At 37.7% G+C, this 17,465-nt stretch overlaps 1 protein-coding gene across 3 annotated transcripts in view; it reads left to right on the forward strand.

Annotated features, from left to right (window-relative positions):
- The window catches only part of CPLANE1 (ciliogenesis and planar polarity effector 1), a 57,429-nt gene extending 44,797 nt beyond the window's left edge, over positions 1 to 12,632 (forward strand). For all 3 annotated transcript variants that reach the window (XM_026087192.1, XM_026087191.1, XM_026087193.1), the window contains exons 43-53: positions 486 to 579; positions 1,278 to 1,442; positions 3,315 to 3,345; positions 4,748 to 4,879; positions 5,787 to 5,952; positions 7,604 to 7,665; positions 8,105 to 8,269; positions 9,454 to 9,566; positions 9,914 to 9,997; positions 11,454 to 11,623; positions 12,068 to 12,632. In XM_026087192.1, coding sequence (XP_025942977.1) covers positions 486 to 579; positions 1,278 to 1,442; positions 3,315 to 3,345; positions 4,748 to 4,879; positions 5,787 to 5,952; positions 7,604 to 7,665; positions 8,105 to 8,269; positions 9,454 to 9,566; positions 9,914 to 9,997; positions 11,454 to 11,623; positions 12,068 to 12,208 — 1,323 coding nt within the window. In that variant the 3' untranslated portion in view covers positions 12,209 to 12,632. The remainder of the gene's footprint in view (positions 1 to 485; positions 580 to 1,277; positions 1,443 to 3,314; positions 3,346 to 4,747; positions 4,880 to 5,786; positions 5,953 to 7,603; positions 7,666 to 8,104; positions 8,270 to 9,453; positions 9,567 to 9,913; positions 9,998 to 11,453; positions 11,624 to 12,067) is intronic.
- The last annotated feature ends 4,833 nt before the right edge of the window (positions 12,633 to 17,465 follow it).

A 17,465-nucleotide genomic window follows, 5' to 3' on the forward strand; every position in this document is an offset into this window, starting at 1 on the left:
AAAATAAGCTGATTTTCTTTTTTGCCCTTCTTTCAATGCACACCAGTTCATCACCATTCATCAGTTCATCTCTATTCCTTTTATAACAGCTTCTTATGTATTAGAAAAGAATTATGAAGCCTGTGCTGTGTAAGAATACTGATAAGTAAAATGTCTTAATCTAGGATAGTCACTTTTAGTTTTCACTTTCTACTTTTCACCTTTTGGAAACTCTTGACTTAGGAAAAATATGGAAATATTTTTATATCCATGGTATTTTAGATAAAATACATTAGAAAACTCTTTAAATGAAAAAAGTCTACTTGAGCTAGTTTGATTCCTGAACTGTTTTCTTTGTTTCGAATAAGGATACTTCAGTAAAATACTTACATGATTCTGAGAAAAAAAAAGCATGTAAAGCAATCTTTGCAAGAATATCTGCTATGTGATTGTCAGAACTACTTTGAAGAATGTATTGTTAATGGGTTTTGCTGTTTCATTCATAGCTAGTGAAAATAATAGAAGATTTTGAAGTGGCTGCCAATGCAGGCCTTGGTGCTCATCCCTCATTCTCAGAAGATACTGGACTCATTGGTGATGGTATGTGTTCAGTTAACTGAAGGATAGTAAACTTTGGATTGAAACTTGGCAAACTTTTTCTTTCCACTTCAGTGTAATGGCTATCACAACAGGTGTACTGAAAAATGCATCAAAAGTTTAAAAATTGAAAGAAATAAAATCAAAGGTAGAAAATCTGAGTAACATTATGAGTAATGCCTCAACAGAATTTTATTTGAAAATATTTATATACTTTGATCTTTTCCAAAACCATAATACCAGATCTGGTCTTCAGTTTTAAAGATGATAGTATATTTTTCTATTATCTCATAAAACCAAAATTGAAGCTTGTGAGGGCTTTGCTTGCTGACAAATGGATGTGAAGTTTGCTCTTTGTATATAATGAAACTTTTTTCATGTGTCTTTGGTGGCTGCGTACTTGTAATATCTTCTCATCTTGATAAAAGTTTACATCTGCTTAACTGTTTGCTAGAGCTGGTGTATTGAATAATTTATTGTTTGCATAACAATTGACTGTGGTACATACTTACTTACAGCTACTATGCTGGAGTAGCTGTATGCAAGTATGCAAGGAGTTGCTGAAAATTTTAATTTTAAATTGGTCTAGGTTGGAAACATAAACTAAATATGGCATTAACGCAAGTTATATGAGTTTTTGCATTGTGTTTTTGTTCGTTAGTCTATGTTAATTACTGTATTATTTTTTTCCATGGGATCAGAACATTATTTGAGGGGCCCGATTTTTGAAGATGTTATGGATGAAGAAAAGGAAGGGTTAAAACTGGAACATCCTGTACCCAGTTATACTACATTGGAAGTGCCCTCTTCTGCCTCTGCAGCCTCTGCTTCTAACTTTCCCAGTGGCATAATGTCATCAAACACTGGTATCATTTTTATGTCTATTTTTCCCTTTTTCTCCATTTAAAGATGAGCAATCCTTTTCTTCCTTGTGTTAATACTTTCTCGTTACTGTTATACAGAATGTTGTGTAATGCTGATGAGCATTATATGTTATATGGTGGTACAGTGTCACTGAACTTTGAAAACAGTTCAGTAGTGAATTATACTTGTACTCAAATTTATCCCATCTACAATGTTATTGAAAGAAAATGAATAGCTTTGGGTCTAATTCCGAAGCCATTCACTATGCTGATTTACAATTATTTACTGAAGTAGTACCATGAATCTAAATAGGCACAGTGCCACAGAACACCCATACCTTCCTCTCATAGCTGTCTTTATCATCTCTGGTGTTCTCCTGTATTTTAGAGATGAGATGACAGTTAGATCCAGTCTGCCTAAGCAAAATAAATTGTTTTATATCACTATATGGTAACTACTAGCTAGGTCATAAAACATTGTTTTATGAGGTCTCATTTCTTTTTGCAAACTAATACTACATTTGCAATTATGAAGACACTAGTAGCATTAAAAGGAGGAGGAAAATTCTCTGTGCAAGCAATGTATTTCTTATGTTTAAAAATGTAGGCTATCATATTTTATATGTATGTTTCCTGTATTGCTTGCTTTCAAGCTTCTAGTAATTATATATACAATTTGTGTGTATGTATATATGCAAACATGCATTTGTCAGTCATGTTTGCAGCAATCTACCTTAAAAGCTGTTAAAACATAGTTTATATATCTGTATATAGCAGCAGTGAATCTCAAATGACATGCACAGCTAGACAAACTATATAAATATTGGTACATTTATAGTTGCCTCTTTAAATACGAACTTGTTATTTGCAAGCTAAGAAAACTGTAGGTGATACTGAGTTACAGCTTTAATTTGATGAGCGAGTACAGTTTAGCTTAGGAAGGATGATAGTGTTCTTGTCCACAGCTCTCTGTTCTACCCACACTGCCTACACACCTGTGCCATTCAGAATCACAGAATGGTTGAGATTGGAAGGGACCTTTGTAGATCATCTAGTCCAACCCCCCAGCTCAAACAGGGTCCCCTACAGCAGACTGCCCAGGACCGTGTCCAGACAGCTTTTGACTATCTCCAAGGATGGAGACTTCACCACCTCTCTGGGCAACCTGTTCCAGTGCTCTGTTACCCTCACAGTAAAAAAAGTTTTTCCTTAGATTCAGACAGAACTTCCTGTGTCTCAGTTTGTGCCCGTTGCCTCTTGTCCTGTCACTGGGCACCACTGAAAGGAGTCTGGCCCATCCTCTTGACACCCTCCCTTCAGATATCTGTACACATTGATAAGATCCCCCTCAGTCTTCTCTTCTCTGAGCTAAACAGGCCCAGCTCTCTCAGCCCTTCCTCATAGGAGAGATGCTCTAGTCCCTTAATCATCTTTGTAGCCCTTTGCTGGACTTCACTTTGTTCTTCAGCCACAATCTCTGAATCCCTGCAGTTCACAGCCTGGCTTTTTACAGTAAGTGGAAATTGCTCGTTTTCCATAAGAAGCCGTACAGTTAATCGGAAGGAATCAGAAGCTGCCTGAAGTGTAGCATAGTTGGGATTGGGCAGGGCAGAAAACTGACAACAGTGACCTCGTCTTCCCAGCAAAACTATCCCTGCCAGTCAGGGAGCTGTTAATAAATGTTCTCTGAAGACTCTGTACTAACATGGCTGTAGATCACAGGTCATTAAGACTATGTACAATATTATTTTTAAGGTGAGCATATTCAGGTTGATATATTTCTGTATTATTTTATCACACAAGCTGTTTAAACATATATTGTTAGCTTATTTACAAATATAAGGTTTTTATTAACAAGGGCTCTTTCTTTTTCAGACTTTCATGTATGTGGAGAATTAACTCATAGGTATGTAGTTTGACGTAACTGATGGTTTTGTCAAAAATTAGTTTATTTTAAATTCCTGTCAAAAAGGGGACTCTCAGTGTAGAATTATCACTTATGTAAAAGTTCAAGCATTAGTTTTCAAACTGAATGGAAACCTTTTTATTAGCCAATTTTAGACACTTATTCTGTAGTGTCTGTTTGGTAGTGCCTGTTCAGTTTGCTTGATCCGAAACATTCTGTTGATCATTCAAAACTGCTTTCTAGTTACAAGTAACAGAGTTGTGAATGTAGAAGTTGTTAATGTCTATGTGCATTTGCTGTTATTTTTCCTATTTGCAAAATCTTGCTTTTGATAGTCATCTACTGAAGATGACTACCACTAGAAAGTTTTTGAAGAGTTACCATATGGACAATGTAAAGCAACAGACTGAAGATTTCAGAACTGGAATGATTATATCCATCAAAAGAAAAYGGGCTGGCATACATATTCTAAGCTAACTGCTGCTTGTCTTCTGGATCCAGCTTTACGATGGAAAAAACTAGCTGGCTAATACCTTATTAAATATTCCCTAAAGTATAGTGGTAAAGTATATGGTTTAGTTTATTGTTTAAATACTTTAAGCCAAACTGCTTGTTGTGACTGAAGCAGATTAGGGAGTGATTACCTGACCTGGAGGATGGGTGTGAGGCCATCTTTAGCAGATCATGATTTTACCCAAAGGAGTGACTTGAAGTAACTGTAGCTTATAGTAGTAAGTTACATGCAGAATTAGCTTTTCTTGAGAGTGACTGATTAAAATAGAGAAATGTGCAGAATTCGGGTAAAACCACTCTTGCACTCACACTGGTCCTTGATGCTCAGCTGGCTGGTCAAAAGGTCCTAGAGAGAGTCAGGGTGCTTGAAACAGGCCTTGTCGCACAGCTTCAGCTCGGCATGGGCAGCAGCATAAGCCCTGTGGGTGTTCCCAGCCTTCTGGGCTGCCAGTCTGAGCCTCCTCAGGGCCAGCCATGTTCACGCACCCCAGTGGGCCTCAGGTAGTCCCTCTTGGCCTGGGGCCGTGTTTCCTCATGGTGCATTCAGACCCCTCTTTGCTGCCAGCCTTCTAACATGAGCCAGATCTCCCTCATTCTGTCTCCTTCACACAGGAAAGTGACAAAATTTGCTTATACCTGCAGGGTGACAGTGAAGCTAAGGTGATGGCTGGTAGCTTTTTAAAGACAGTGCATCTACACCCTCCCTTAATGTATTGTTGTGTGTGTAGTTACTCAGTGAAATGTTGGAGGGGAAGAAAATTCAGTCAGAAGGATTTTGGTAAAACAACGTGAATATTCGGATTTTGAGTATAAAAGGAAGGATTTTAGCTTGTTGTTCTTAGAAGCATATTCTGCTTTAAATTAGTAACAATTTCCTCTTCCCCTTAAGATCTTTAGAAGATCCCCTGCAAATTACTGGCCTGGGTGGTGTTACTGACATCATTAATGATCTTATAGTAGAAGGTGATGTCTCTCCGACGGAGCTGGGCTTTACAAAAACTCAATCTAAGAAAATCTGTAGGTAATAACATGGCTGTTTTTATTATCTGTTAGTTAAATAATTTTAACTCTGGTTATTCTCCTCATAGCTTAAACCCTGTTAATACTTAATGTAAACAAATGTGTTATTTGAGTTGATTGATTGATGTCAATGAGACCGGTATTAGAACTGATAATTGGCCACTGTTTTACTGGCCGTTATTGTGAAAAGCACTGATTGGTTTTTTGGTTTTTTTGATATTGGCTTTAAAGTTCTTTCCTTCCTACTTGCTTGTTCCTGCTCCTTCTTCTACCGGGCATAGGCTGGAGCACAGCTCTGCACATAMAGCAGATCCATCTATCTCAGCCAAGGGACCATGAGCCTCCTAAAGCAGTTCTGACAGGCAGAAYAGAAATTTCCTGTCAGTGGCAGATCAGCTTCAGAAGCTCTTTATTAACAGAACTTTCTGTAGAGTACTGGGAATGTTTAAGTTTACACCCTAAATAGAGGAGTTAGTGTTTTTAAAATAACTTTGTATCCTTATACAAATAGACTTGTGAAGGAGCTCGTAGGTTGAGGGAGGGAACAGAAAAGATGATAATATCTCCCTGATCTGATTTTTTTTTTTTTAGATGCTTACACTGTACATACTTAATAATCAAAGATTATATCAATATGAGGTCCAGTTTTTAATGTGCCAATTATCCTATAAAGGCAATAACACACAATCTCTGTTAAAAGCTTTGGTTCCATTATTTGACTGTAAATGACAAATAGGATAAAAGCTTTAGTGAACATGTTGGAAATTACTTGCATGCCAGGATTTTTATAAAGTTACATTTTACAGAATTTTAAGAGATTGCAATATTTTTGGTATATTGTGTGGAGTTGTCATTGTTTACAATTTAAAGGACATGATAGATTATTTCTCATTTACATCTGCTCTCAGGAGCCATGATTCTGCTGCTGGACGTCATCAAAAAACAGAAAAGGAGAAGAAAGAGATACGAGCATGGATGAAAAGAAAGCGAAAGGAAAGACTGAGAGAATATCTGAAGAAACTGGATGAGCAAAGACAGAAAGAGCATAATCCATTCAATATAAGAAAGAATGTGGTAAGAATACTAGTATCTTGAAGAATAACTGTTATTTATCGTACATGTATTGATGGCTCAGTTTAGATTTGATAAAAGCTCTTAGTGATTTTTTTCCTGCATTAATATTGTTTTTTTAAAACTTTTTTAGAAACTTTATTGGGGCTGGCCATAATTGTGTCAGAAGTGATCAGTAAGCAAAGATACCACAGTGTTCCTACCAGGCTGCAGTAATGATGGTGGCAGTTATGACTTGTCTGCTGGATGTAGAGTCAGGAAGTATAATCCCTGCCCTAWCTATAATGGAGACAGCTGTAATGTTCTCCAGGAAAAGATTTTGATATGGAGTGATGGGAACTACGGAAGTTGTAGAGAAGTGTTTGTTTAATCCTTGTTTGATCTTTCCCAAGAGGAAAATGCAATGAATTTTAAAAGCCCGGTTCAGGTGCCGGAATTCTTTATGACAGTGATAGGATATTGAGGGCAGCCATCCTTGTYGTTCATAGACACAGATGTGTATGCGATTATGGAGGGTCAGCAGAAATGGCATCTGTCTCAAGTTTCTGAAGAAATTTTTTTGTCAAAGACTGGTTCCAACACAGACCCAGAAGACAATCTCTTCCCTTCCAGAATTATTAATTTTTTAATTACTGAAAGCGCATTGGCCAGATACATCGCTTCTGATCTGCACTGTGCTGGCAATAACTGAAGAAAAAAAAAAAGTACAAAAGCAGTTCAGAAATCATTTCCAAACCTGTAAGATGTCATAAAATTGGTATTTGTCACCTGGATATCTTCAAGGCCTGAGAAGACACCACTGAGTCTGGAGAATCTCTGGGATTACAGGAGATGAGACAGATGCCTGCAGCAGCTCTATCCCCATACTTTGTACTGATCAACAGAATGCAGGGTTTTCTGTAAATTCTTTAACCCTTAAGCTATACTGAATTCAGGTCCCAAGCAGCAAACATGTAACAAGCAAAAGTTTTCTGGTACTGAACAGTTGCATTGTATTCAGTTTTAGAAACCACAGAGCTCATCGATTAAATAGTGTTTCCCTTCCGCTTGTTTTAAATAGTCTTTCAGAGTTGTCTCAGACTGCTTTTTTGCACAAATGTGTATTTGCTTACCACWGCTTCTTTCCCTTTCTTATGCTGCCAGCTTGTCAATATATACTTGATGCTTTTGTTATAGCATTTGCTCCTGAAATCATTAGAGGGAGGGAATCTCAGCTTTCATTAAAAAAAAAAAAAAAGCCTAAAAAAATTCAAATTGTGCTCTAGCAAACAAGTCAAAGTGTAATCTTGCCTCGTTTTTTAAATTAATTACTGTTAGGAAAGTACATTGACTTTTAGGAAGCTGGACTGTGAGGAAATCTGAAACCTTGGGTTTGACAATGATGACGTCTCTTTAAGAATATTCATATTTTAAGCACGAGCTATGGAGGTGGCACTGGAGGCTTTCAGTATATTTTTAGAGCTTGGGAGTTTATACAGACAGTCTTTACTGAATCTCCTGGTAGGGGTATATGATTTCATATTGTTTTTAGTTTTAGCTGGAGAGCGTCTTAAACAGTAACTTCAACCCAAATATATGTAAATATTGGAAGTGGGCGATTGGAATGGGATTACAATACAGAATAAATTAATGAGTGTTATACTTTCTTCTACAGCATTCTAGTCTTACTTCAAAGGAAATTAAATTGATCCAGAAGAAGAAAGAAGAAAAAGACAAGTAAGTTGCTATAAATGTAACTTGTATTCTTAGTTATATGCGTCTTCCAGTCTTAAGGAAGAGCTGGTTTTAACTATCTTGACTGTGAAATTTCATATATGAATGGCTTTTCAACCAAAAGCATGAACAATTCATGTTTGCTTTGCTATTTAAAAAAATTCTGAACATTTGTCATCCTTTGTATTCTTCATTATCTAAATATCTATTTTTTTAAACATTGACTCATTCATTCTCTCAAATCCATTGTTAATAAATGCTTTAGGCTTTTGCTAATCATTTTAATGGGATGGTATATATTCTCTTGAATTACAAAAGGATGTCCTTCTATTCTGGCTACCAAATAACCTTACGGAAAAGACTGAAGAATCCACAAGCCAGTTTTAGTTAAAGGAGTGATAGTGTGAATTAATCTGTAATATCATGCTTACTTTCTCCATAGAGCCCTCTTATCTGAACATCACAGTATGAGAGTATCGCAAGCACTTTCCCTGATGAATGAAATGTTATCTGAAACAGTGGTGTTACCTGAAAATGAACATAGACCATTATCCAAGACAAGATCACCTCAAGAGTACAGAAAACAGCATATTGCATCTACTAACAGGTAACAACTTTAAGCATTAACTCTGCTTTGATGTAGTGGCCTCTTTACCACACTTCAGATTTGACCACAAGGCATAGTGCTACTTGGTGTAGGATTAGCTTGAGACAAGCTTTATATTATGGCAGAATCAAAAAGACACTTTACAGAAGGGTCTGGATCAGAGGAGTCTTGAATTCCTGTACCAGTCTTCTTACAGCTGCTAGAGCAGGATCTTGGAAGGAGCCTTAAAAATGCTTGTGATTTGCCTCTTGGACCACAGAATCAGCCAACTCTAGTTAGAGCTGTTATCAGTGTCCTAACCCACTCCACTCAGTAGCAAGCAGGGACCTGGAATACAGCCAATAACATTGTTAATGATTTCATTAGCATCTAGTAACAAGCAAAAAAATTGTTTTTGCAAGTAAACATACTACTGCTCATACATATAGACTACATAAATTAGTTTTCAGCAAACCCTAGGAGATTCACTCTCTTCCTTTCTAATTTAAGAAGTATTCCTCATTTTTTCATTATTTAGGATTTTACTTGTTCTTTGGTTTGTGCTTTGGTGCTTATTGCCTTYTGAGGAGATGGTGGTATTTGAGTATTACAAATTGGGGATTATATACCTCTTGATAGTGGTAATATCACAAATATAAAATCTAGGTGTTTATTGYAGTATACTGTTTCTTCTTCAGTCAGTTTTATCACCCAGAATAATAGGAGGAAGTGGATACTTCAGATAATCCTGTAACTTCCAGACTCGGATATCTCTGCATCTCTCTTTTTAATAGGTGAAGCTGGAGGATAAATCATTCAGCTGGATGCAGTGTTGCACAGAGCCTGCTGGGCCACCATCAGCCATGTCAGAATCAGAAGTGCTAAGGAATATCACACAGAAAGCCATGTTAGGAGCGGTAGTGACTTCCAACTAATAAGTTTTGTTGGAACTAAACTTGTTCTTTGTAAAAACAGGTTGATGCATCTTCACTGTGACCCCTAGCGCTTCTGATTCTGGTGAGGCTTATTGGCCCCACAAGCACTGTGTGATGCTGATCCTGAGCTAAGTGAGCTGTAGAAGATTTTTGTGGCGCTTTTGCTTGGTCTGAATAAGCCTTGTTAGTTGCAAGTTGTGTGGATGAATGATATGGGGAGGATAGTAGTAAGTAAGTGTTTTTTGTTGTGTTTTGTTTTTCTTCTTGTAGAAGACATCCTAACCGTCGCATCCTGTCAGAAAGGAGCAGGATTGCTGCCAAACCCAGCTTTGGTCAAACGAGACCCTGTTTCACCCCAGCTCTTGGTTTAGCACAATCCAGGGGTAAGAACAGAACTTCCTTAATGAGGGCACATAGTGAAGGTCTTTTTTGAGTTACTACCAGATTTTGATAGGGAGGAGTTTTAACTTCTATGTAGAAAAACAGACTCTCAGTCATGGAAATCTGCTGCCCTGAGCATGACAGAACTGTGATATCATTGGCCTGTCAAATAATGAGAGTTACCTTTCCTTATCATCTCTTTCTGAAGTCCAAAATAGCTTAATTTGCCATAGCAAGAGTACTGTGTAAGCCAGGAAGCAAGTTTATATATGAAATTACTGAAGTATCTTTTGAGTAGATTTGCATCTACTGCATATATCAATAGAAGTACTTTTTTTTGTCTTTCTAGGCAATACCACTATGCTGTTACAGAAAAGTACTTCTAGAGGAAGAATGAGACATGCAGCAAACTGTCCTGTTGATTCTAGATACTGTAAGTTACAGAGAACAAAGACATAGTGCTGTTCAGCTATAGAATGAGTGGAACAATAAGACACAGAGAACACATTTCATATTACATGCCTGCATAGGAGTTTTGCAACACAGGCCTCAGATACAGTATTAGTTTAGAAAAAAATCTATCTTTTTTTTTTTCCCATGTAAAACAATCCTTTTCATTGGAAACTTGTGAAACGTTTTAATCAATCATCAGCTCTGTTTTTTTAGCCAGACTGCTAAAATCAGATAGTTCTGATTTTAGCCAGATGGCAGTTCCCAGATTGCTGAAACAAACTTGTGATATATTTCATGAGTCCCTGAAACAGATGTTAAGTAGTCATAAGGCAAAGAGGACTTGACTTTTTTTTCAGCTAAAGACCATAGAGGGAGTTAGCAGTACAGGAGGTTGTATTGTGCCTCTTCTTTGCCTTTCTATGCTGCTTACTTTCTGAACTCTTTAAAATAGGCACTTTATTATCCCTCTGTACAGTATCTAGTTAAGATACTATTTTGTCATAATCTTAAAGTGAAAGAATATATGACTGGATTTGGCTTAAAAAAAAAAAAAAAATTTTACTGATCCTTGTTCCCTATCTGCATAGGTTTGGATTCACAGAAGAGGTTGCTCACCTAGATGTTTCTTCCTAATCAAACTCAGATTTGACTGAAACAGATGCAGGGCTTGATTATGAGCAGAACTTCTGAATCAGGCAGAAAAAGGTTGCGGGAAGAATCAGTCTGAAATTTAGGAAATAGTATAGATTGATTCCATTCTCCCTTACAGTGGAATTATGCTAGTAGCATAATGGAGATCCTGTTTGGCTAGCTAAATGATTTTGAGTTGGCAACACAGGAAAGGGAGAGAAGCAGTGGTTAACCCATACATATTTTTCCTGAATCACTTACTTACCTSTACACATGTGGACAACCCTTCTCCTCCTCCTTTCCACACATTCTTTTTTAAACTCATTTTAAAAAATATAGGTTGATCTGTCTCTGATCTCACATCACTGTCTTTTATATGTTTCTCCAGAGTAATGCCTGGTTGCTAAGGGTTTCACTGAAGTTCCAAGCCTTCTAAGAGCCATGTGGTTTTTGGAATCCAGGATTGATGTAGTTTTATTCCTCTATCAAATTACTCCTGATGTAGCAAAAAGTCCCTTTTGGATGTGCCTGCGCTACAGGAGCTGGATGCTGTTGGCACCTTGCACAGTCCTTTTTCACTTTATATCCTGCCCTGGGAAGACAATTCAGAGGCTGGAAGGGACCTGCAGCATTCCCCAGCCATACTCCACATCAATTCAAAATAACAGGGCATGCTGACGTCAGTAATTTACACACAGCTTCAGTCCTTAGAACCTAGCTCTTCTGTTCTTGGGGAAGGTTCCAGACATTTAGAACAAAGCAGCTAGAAATGTTACAGTGTTATGATTGACTTGTTTTCTCCTCAGTTGCTGAGTACAGAGCCAGCAGAACACCTAAACAAAAGCTTCGACCTGTTGCCACTGCAGTGCAGACTGAAGATCTTGATCATGAAACTGAGAGAGATGTAGTAAGTCCTTGGAGTGTGCCTGATGATATCCAAAGAATACTTCATGATACTCACGACTCCTTGTTTCAGGTAAGATGTCTTAATTATTCAAGGAATGATCTGATACCCATCATGTAACACTGATCCTGTGTTAATTATTTGTGCTGTGTTTAAAAAATGATTCTCTGTCCAAACAGGGTGGGTGGGATAGATGCAGAGGGAAATTACAGTGATTCAGGATTCACATCCTKATTACACAGCTTATGCCTGCATTGTGTCCTTACAAGCAAAGTATTTCTTGTGGGCCTTGCAAATGAATGTTCTTTATAACAACTGTATAGTCAGGTTGTCTGTCCAGGCAACAGACACTGGTGGGAGYGCGTAAAGAGGAATGTAACTTTCATTTGTTGCAAAATGAGCAGATAGATATATATTTTCATTAGGACATGTTTGAAATGAGCATGAACATTTCTCCTGGCCGTATAGGGATCTTACAAGCACTATGATTCAGCTCATCTTCTCTTCCTCCAATAGGTTTCTGCACTTCAAACTGTTAGTTTCTCTCCTCTCGGCGTTAACGATACTGATGGTGTTTCTGAAAGCACAGGAAGTATCCTGAGCAAACTGGACTGGAATGCAATTGAGGCTATGGTAGCAGATGTGGAAGACAAATGAACAAAATTTCTGTACCACTGTGCGTTTTCAAAGCAATTACCAGTGTTTAGTTTTGTTATTTTTAATAATCRTTGCCCTGTTTAAAATGGATTGAACTTTTACTGGTTTTCGTCTTAAGCAGCACAGAATGTCTCTCTCCTTTCAGACTTGCCTGGATAAAGTTCAGTTCTTTAACATGTAGGGTTTTTTTAGTATGTCTTCAGCTCAATAAGAACTAAGTATAGATGGTAAATGCAGACACATGGTTGTAAACAAGAACTTCTGCATCAGCTACTTTGCCTCTCTCAAATGCGTAGTTTTGTTCTATTTTAAGAGCACTACACAGCTGTTTTACCTATTTAATGTGTAACATCTTTATTGGAGTGAATTTTGTAACTGAACAGTTGTGATTGATAAACTGATTTAATAAAAGTGACTTTATTAATTTCTGCTGTAAAATGATTACATACACACAGCATTGTTATTGCTGTGTTCCACTGTTACTGTATATGTGCCACTACTCTAATATTTTAAACCCAACTTATTTGTACAATAGTTCAGAGAAGTTTTTGACAGTTTGAGGGTTGGAAGAAGTATAAACAGTCAAGCAGCAACAAAGTAAATACAGACTTTTGTCAGGAAAATCAGATACCAGTATAAGACACTAAGGACTAAGAACTTATTGAGGTAAAGAAAAAATTGCTATTCATCCATACTATATAAAGCTGTCTTGACAGAGCTCTTCTAGCAGCCCCCCAGAAGGTTGTAGAAAAATCTCCTGTATGGTCAGTGGCCACAAACTATTTGTAGTAGCCCAAACAGATTCAGGTGACTCTTTACCAACAGCAGCTGTTTTTATTCTTATAGTGAAGAAATTTGAGTTTTTGATGGAAGTGTGTTAAGTTCACATGGTTAATTGCTGTCACTCAATACTGTAATAATCACAAGAATAATTTTTGCCCTTTTTAGAGTGAAGCTGCATCTTGGCAAACACCCAGAAATATGTTTCAGAGAAAGCCTTTAATAGAATTGCAGACATAGCAGGATAGAATGTCCCATTTCTGTATACTCAGAGGTTGAAAATGGCTGTGTAGTTTTGGCAGTCCTCTCAGAGCTGCATGAGCTTGTCCCACAGGAGTGGCCAGAGAGCAAGACTGAGCCAGTACTAGGAGTGAGCATCTCTAAATGAAAAGGGCAAGTACTTTCAAAGAGCCAGCCCAAAGCATGAAAATGTGACTTCTACTCACAGTCTCAAACTGCCTTTCTCCAGGATGCCAGCAAAGAAATCATCAGTAAGTACCTTCTGTTCTTGGTGGAGAAAAACTGGAAAATTCTAGTTAAGCAAAGTATGAAAGTCCCCTTATGATCAGAGCCAGCTGTGAAAAGAAAGAGAGAAAAGTCAGGGACAAGACAGTTCCTCATAAACTGTCTCCTAAAAGGCTCATGTACTACACAAGCAATGGTGGTAGAAAGGGAAACCATATCAGACCCAGCCTTTGCTTCTTATGCTGAATACAGTATTACAGTCATTAAATGTTAATGCATGTATTTGCTGCACAAACAAAAGAAATATATATATCACTCTCCACATAAGAGTGGGGATAACAAATGTGGTAGTTCCATAGCAGATGACTTTTATAAGTTACCAAGACAATGTACCTGCTGTCCTAAAAAATGCTTCGCAATGCCTAAAGTTGTTTGTAAAGAACCCACAGGCCTTGCCAGTAGCTATCTGAAGATGAAAATGTTCAGATAAGTTTAGGGGGAAAATGGAGAAACAAGGCATAAGGATTCTGTTTATAAAGAGGATGTTGATGTTTGAAGGACCTTTGTAGTCTCTCTTCACATATCTTATTCATCAATACATACTTTAGTGCCTGGAATGGTGCAGCAGTCAGGTATAAATGAAAGGAAGTATTGGAAAAAGTAAGTAAGTAAGGGTTGAAGGAATAAGGTGGCTTACGTGCTTTCTTCAAGCCAAATATCTCCAGGTGCTAAAGGAAAAAAAAAGTGTATGAGTAATTCATTTCATTTTAACAGGGGAGAACAAACTCCTTCCTGTAACCTCTTATCCACAGCATCCCAAATCATTAAACCAAGGGCAGAAAAGCAGTTGAAAGACCTCCCAACCATCACATCGCATTCAAAACGTCCACTCTGCAGGAGACATGGAARCAAGTGCCTGAGCAAAGCTCCACCTATAGAATAACAGCAGTATGAAAAAGTGCTCCTACGCATGTAGGAATAGGGTCATCAGAAGCTACCGCCTCACCCTGCTGCTCCCACAGACTCAAGAAAAGTTCTATTGCACTTTCTCTTACTCTTCAATGCCTCTTTTTAAGACCAGAGATGAAACTTTTCAGTAGGCTTTCTTTGAGTAGAGCAGATGATGATAGTCTCTTTCCCTCTATGCTGACACTCTGTAAAGGCAACTCAAAAAAATATAGAAAGTAAGTCAAAAACCTTGAGTCCAACTCCTAAACTCATGGCATTCTTTTAGAAACAAATTGAAAATTTTTTTTTCTCTGCTGTGTGAAGGTTTCTGTTTGAAATGCAACTGTAAATGTATCTACAAATCCCACCTGCTGCAGGGCAGCCCCTCTTCCCTCTCTACCTCTCAGAGGCTATTATTACATTATCAATACCAAGAACGACACGCATAAGGAGATCGTCACCTTTCCATTCCCCATCCCCCCAAGTAGATAATCTTTTTAGTTGTGTTTTACATTTTAGTTGCCTTATTATTTTTGAGCTTTTCAGATTCAAAGCTTTTTAAGTCTCTCTTGCAGAGCTCAAAGAAAAATTAATGCTCACCTTCAAATGAAGGCTTAAGATTCTCAACAAACACCAGACTCCAGAAGCTGGAACTTGGGGAAAACAACAAGGAAGTTGGTAAAAACAAAATAAAATTAAATGCAATATATCAGAGGAAAAAAGAACAAATAACAAGCAATTCCAGTAATCCATATGCCGTATTTGTTCATATGATGTTCTTTCCCACCTCCCCCACCTAGTCTTTTGCCTAAAAACAGGTGCATTACATGCACTTACTTATAATAAAGCTTAGGAGTTACCCATTTCTGGCTTTTGTTTACAGGTATGTCTCTGTTGTGCATTAAATATAGAAAGGCTCCTTCAATGCAGAAAGAGCAGGCAGAGAACCAGAATGTAAAAAGTAAGTAAGTTTCCTTGTTACAGTGGTTTCCTCACTTGCTAGTACTCCTAGGAAGCAGAAAAGAAACATTTCCCCCTCACCCACATTAAACATTAAATATCATTACTCTGATCAGCAATAACTGGGCTTGTATTTGGAAATGTTTGCACAGAAATACCATATTTAATAAATACCCCATGCCTAACAGACTTTACATAACCATCAGTGAAGCCAATTAGGAGTGGGACAGCTTGACRCATGCTCTCTTTCACATAGTTTCTGAGCCCTGCAAAAATAGTAGATGGAAGAAAGAAACCCAAATTAATCTGTTGTTATGCTAACAAACATCTATGGTTTATAAGCAGAGAAATAGGAACACTGCAATCCCTCCAAAAAGGTCACATCCCTCTTCATCCAAGAGAAATCCTCAAAACACCCAGGTGAGCCCTGTTTTTAAATTTGTTGTTAAATAATCGTGAAATTGATACTTTAGAAATCGTATTGCCTTGCCATTGTATGTTGCTCATCATATATATATWTTTTTTTCTAATGTTTTCAGAGGGAAGGGAAGCAAAGCTGTCCTTTCCAAGTAATGCAAAGTACTGTTGCCTCAAGAAAATAAACAACCATTTTTCCTTTCATCAGCTCAATGTAATTTTCAGCAATTCAACAGCTGGTGATTCCAGCTGTTTCAGGATCACTTTGTTAGAATGAAGGGCTACAAATGGAAAGTTCCTGTAAAACTGACCATGGTTTGAAACAAAAACCACCCTTGAACAAAAAGTCGTCTTTCGTTCAGGGTACAATAAATGGTGCCCCAGCATGTAAAGAAGTGTCTGACCAGACTTCTACTCACCAGGTAGACTCTGAGGTGAGATGGTTTCGTACAACTTGGGCTTTGGCTTATTGTTTTTGTTGGTTTTCATTTTTACTTTCTTCAAAGTGATCTTACTATTGGAAACATCCACTAGCTTCTCAAATCAGCTGCTTGATTCCCTAAGGAATACCAGGACATTAGTCTCCTCCCCTTAAGTTATCCTGAAGATTAAAAACAAAACAGTATTTAATGCCCATGAGATGATAGCAATTTCTTTCTCAGCAAGTCTCCAGACAACCAGGTATCGGTTGATAGTCTCTCTCTTACCCCTCATAGCTGAGAAAGCTCTAAATAAAAGACTCTGATGGCTTTTCAACTTCTTGGAGTTGTGCCCTTAATGGTAAACTGCCAGGATACTAGGACCAAGGACCAGGTATCATCAGTAGAGGGAGAAACCTGCCCTTAGTATTTTACTCCTGCCCCATCAGAATGTTACTCTCCTCAGCAAGGACAGCAAAAGGAGCTTTCTTGACTGAGATAGATTTGAAGAAAAAAGATGCTCCTAGGATGGTGTGTGAATTTATCCCTTGTGCTTTGGATCATATATTTGTTATAAAAGACAGAATGAGAGAAGCTTTGTTTTTGTTTTGTTCTTCTCATAGTAGTGGCTTGTCATTTCTATTTGATTGGATGCAAAACAATCCAGTGTTATGATGCTGTGAACAGAAGCTCTTTTCTCCAAAATGCAGATGAATCATTCTACACAGCCGTGAGCTTCCACAGGTGGTTGAGCAACTTTGAGAGAAGAAAAACATCTTGATTATAAGTGCACTTGTTATCCCCAGGAAGAGGGATGTAAATCATAATCTTGGCTATTCTCCACAAAGATGAGAGCAGGTTTCTGTAAAGTTAGTCTTGAAACATCTTCCTTCCATTGTCCAAGTTCTTGACAGAAGAGGGTCCTTGTTTTAAAACATTTCACATACATACTGCCTGATTTTAGCTCCTGGTATAGGGAAACTGGTATTTGCACTATAAGATATTGGTATTCCTAGCATCCAGATGTTCAGTTAGGAATGCTGAATGTCTCAGGAACTGCATCAGCAGCAATTAAATGCGTGCTGAAGTTTGTGTGAAGAGGAGGGCTACTTTTACTTAGAGAAGCAAGATACAACCACCTTATGCAACATTCTGCTGACAAAAAAAGCAGTTTAGAATTGCCTTAAAAATCCTCAACTCAGGGTAGGGGGCTACACTGGTGTTCCTGATGAGTGAGATAGATAGATAACATCTGTCTAGCATGAGAA

Source organism: Apteryx rowi, unplaced genomic scaffold (assembly GCF_003343035.1).
Source record: "Apteryx rowi isolate R43461 unplaced genomic scaffold, aptRow1 scaffold_71, whole genome shotgun sequence".
NCBI lineage: Eukaryota > Metazoa > Chordata > Aves > Apterygiformes > Apterygidae > Apteryx > Apteryx rowi.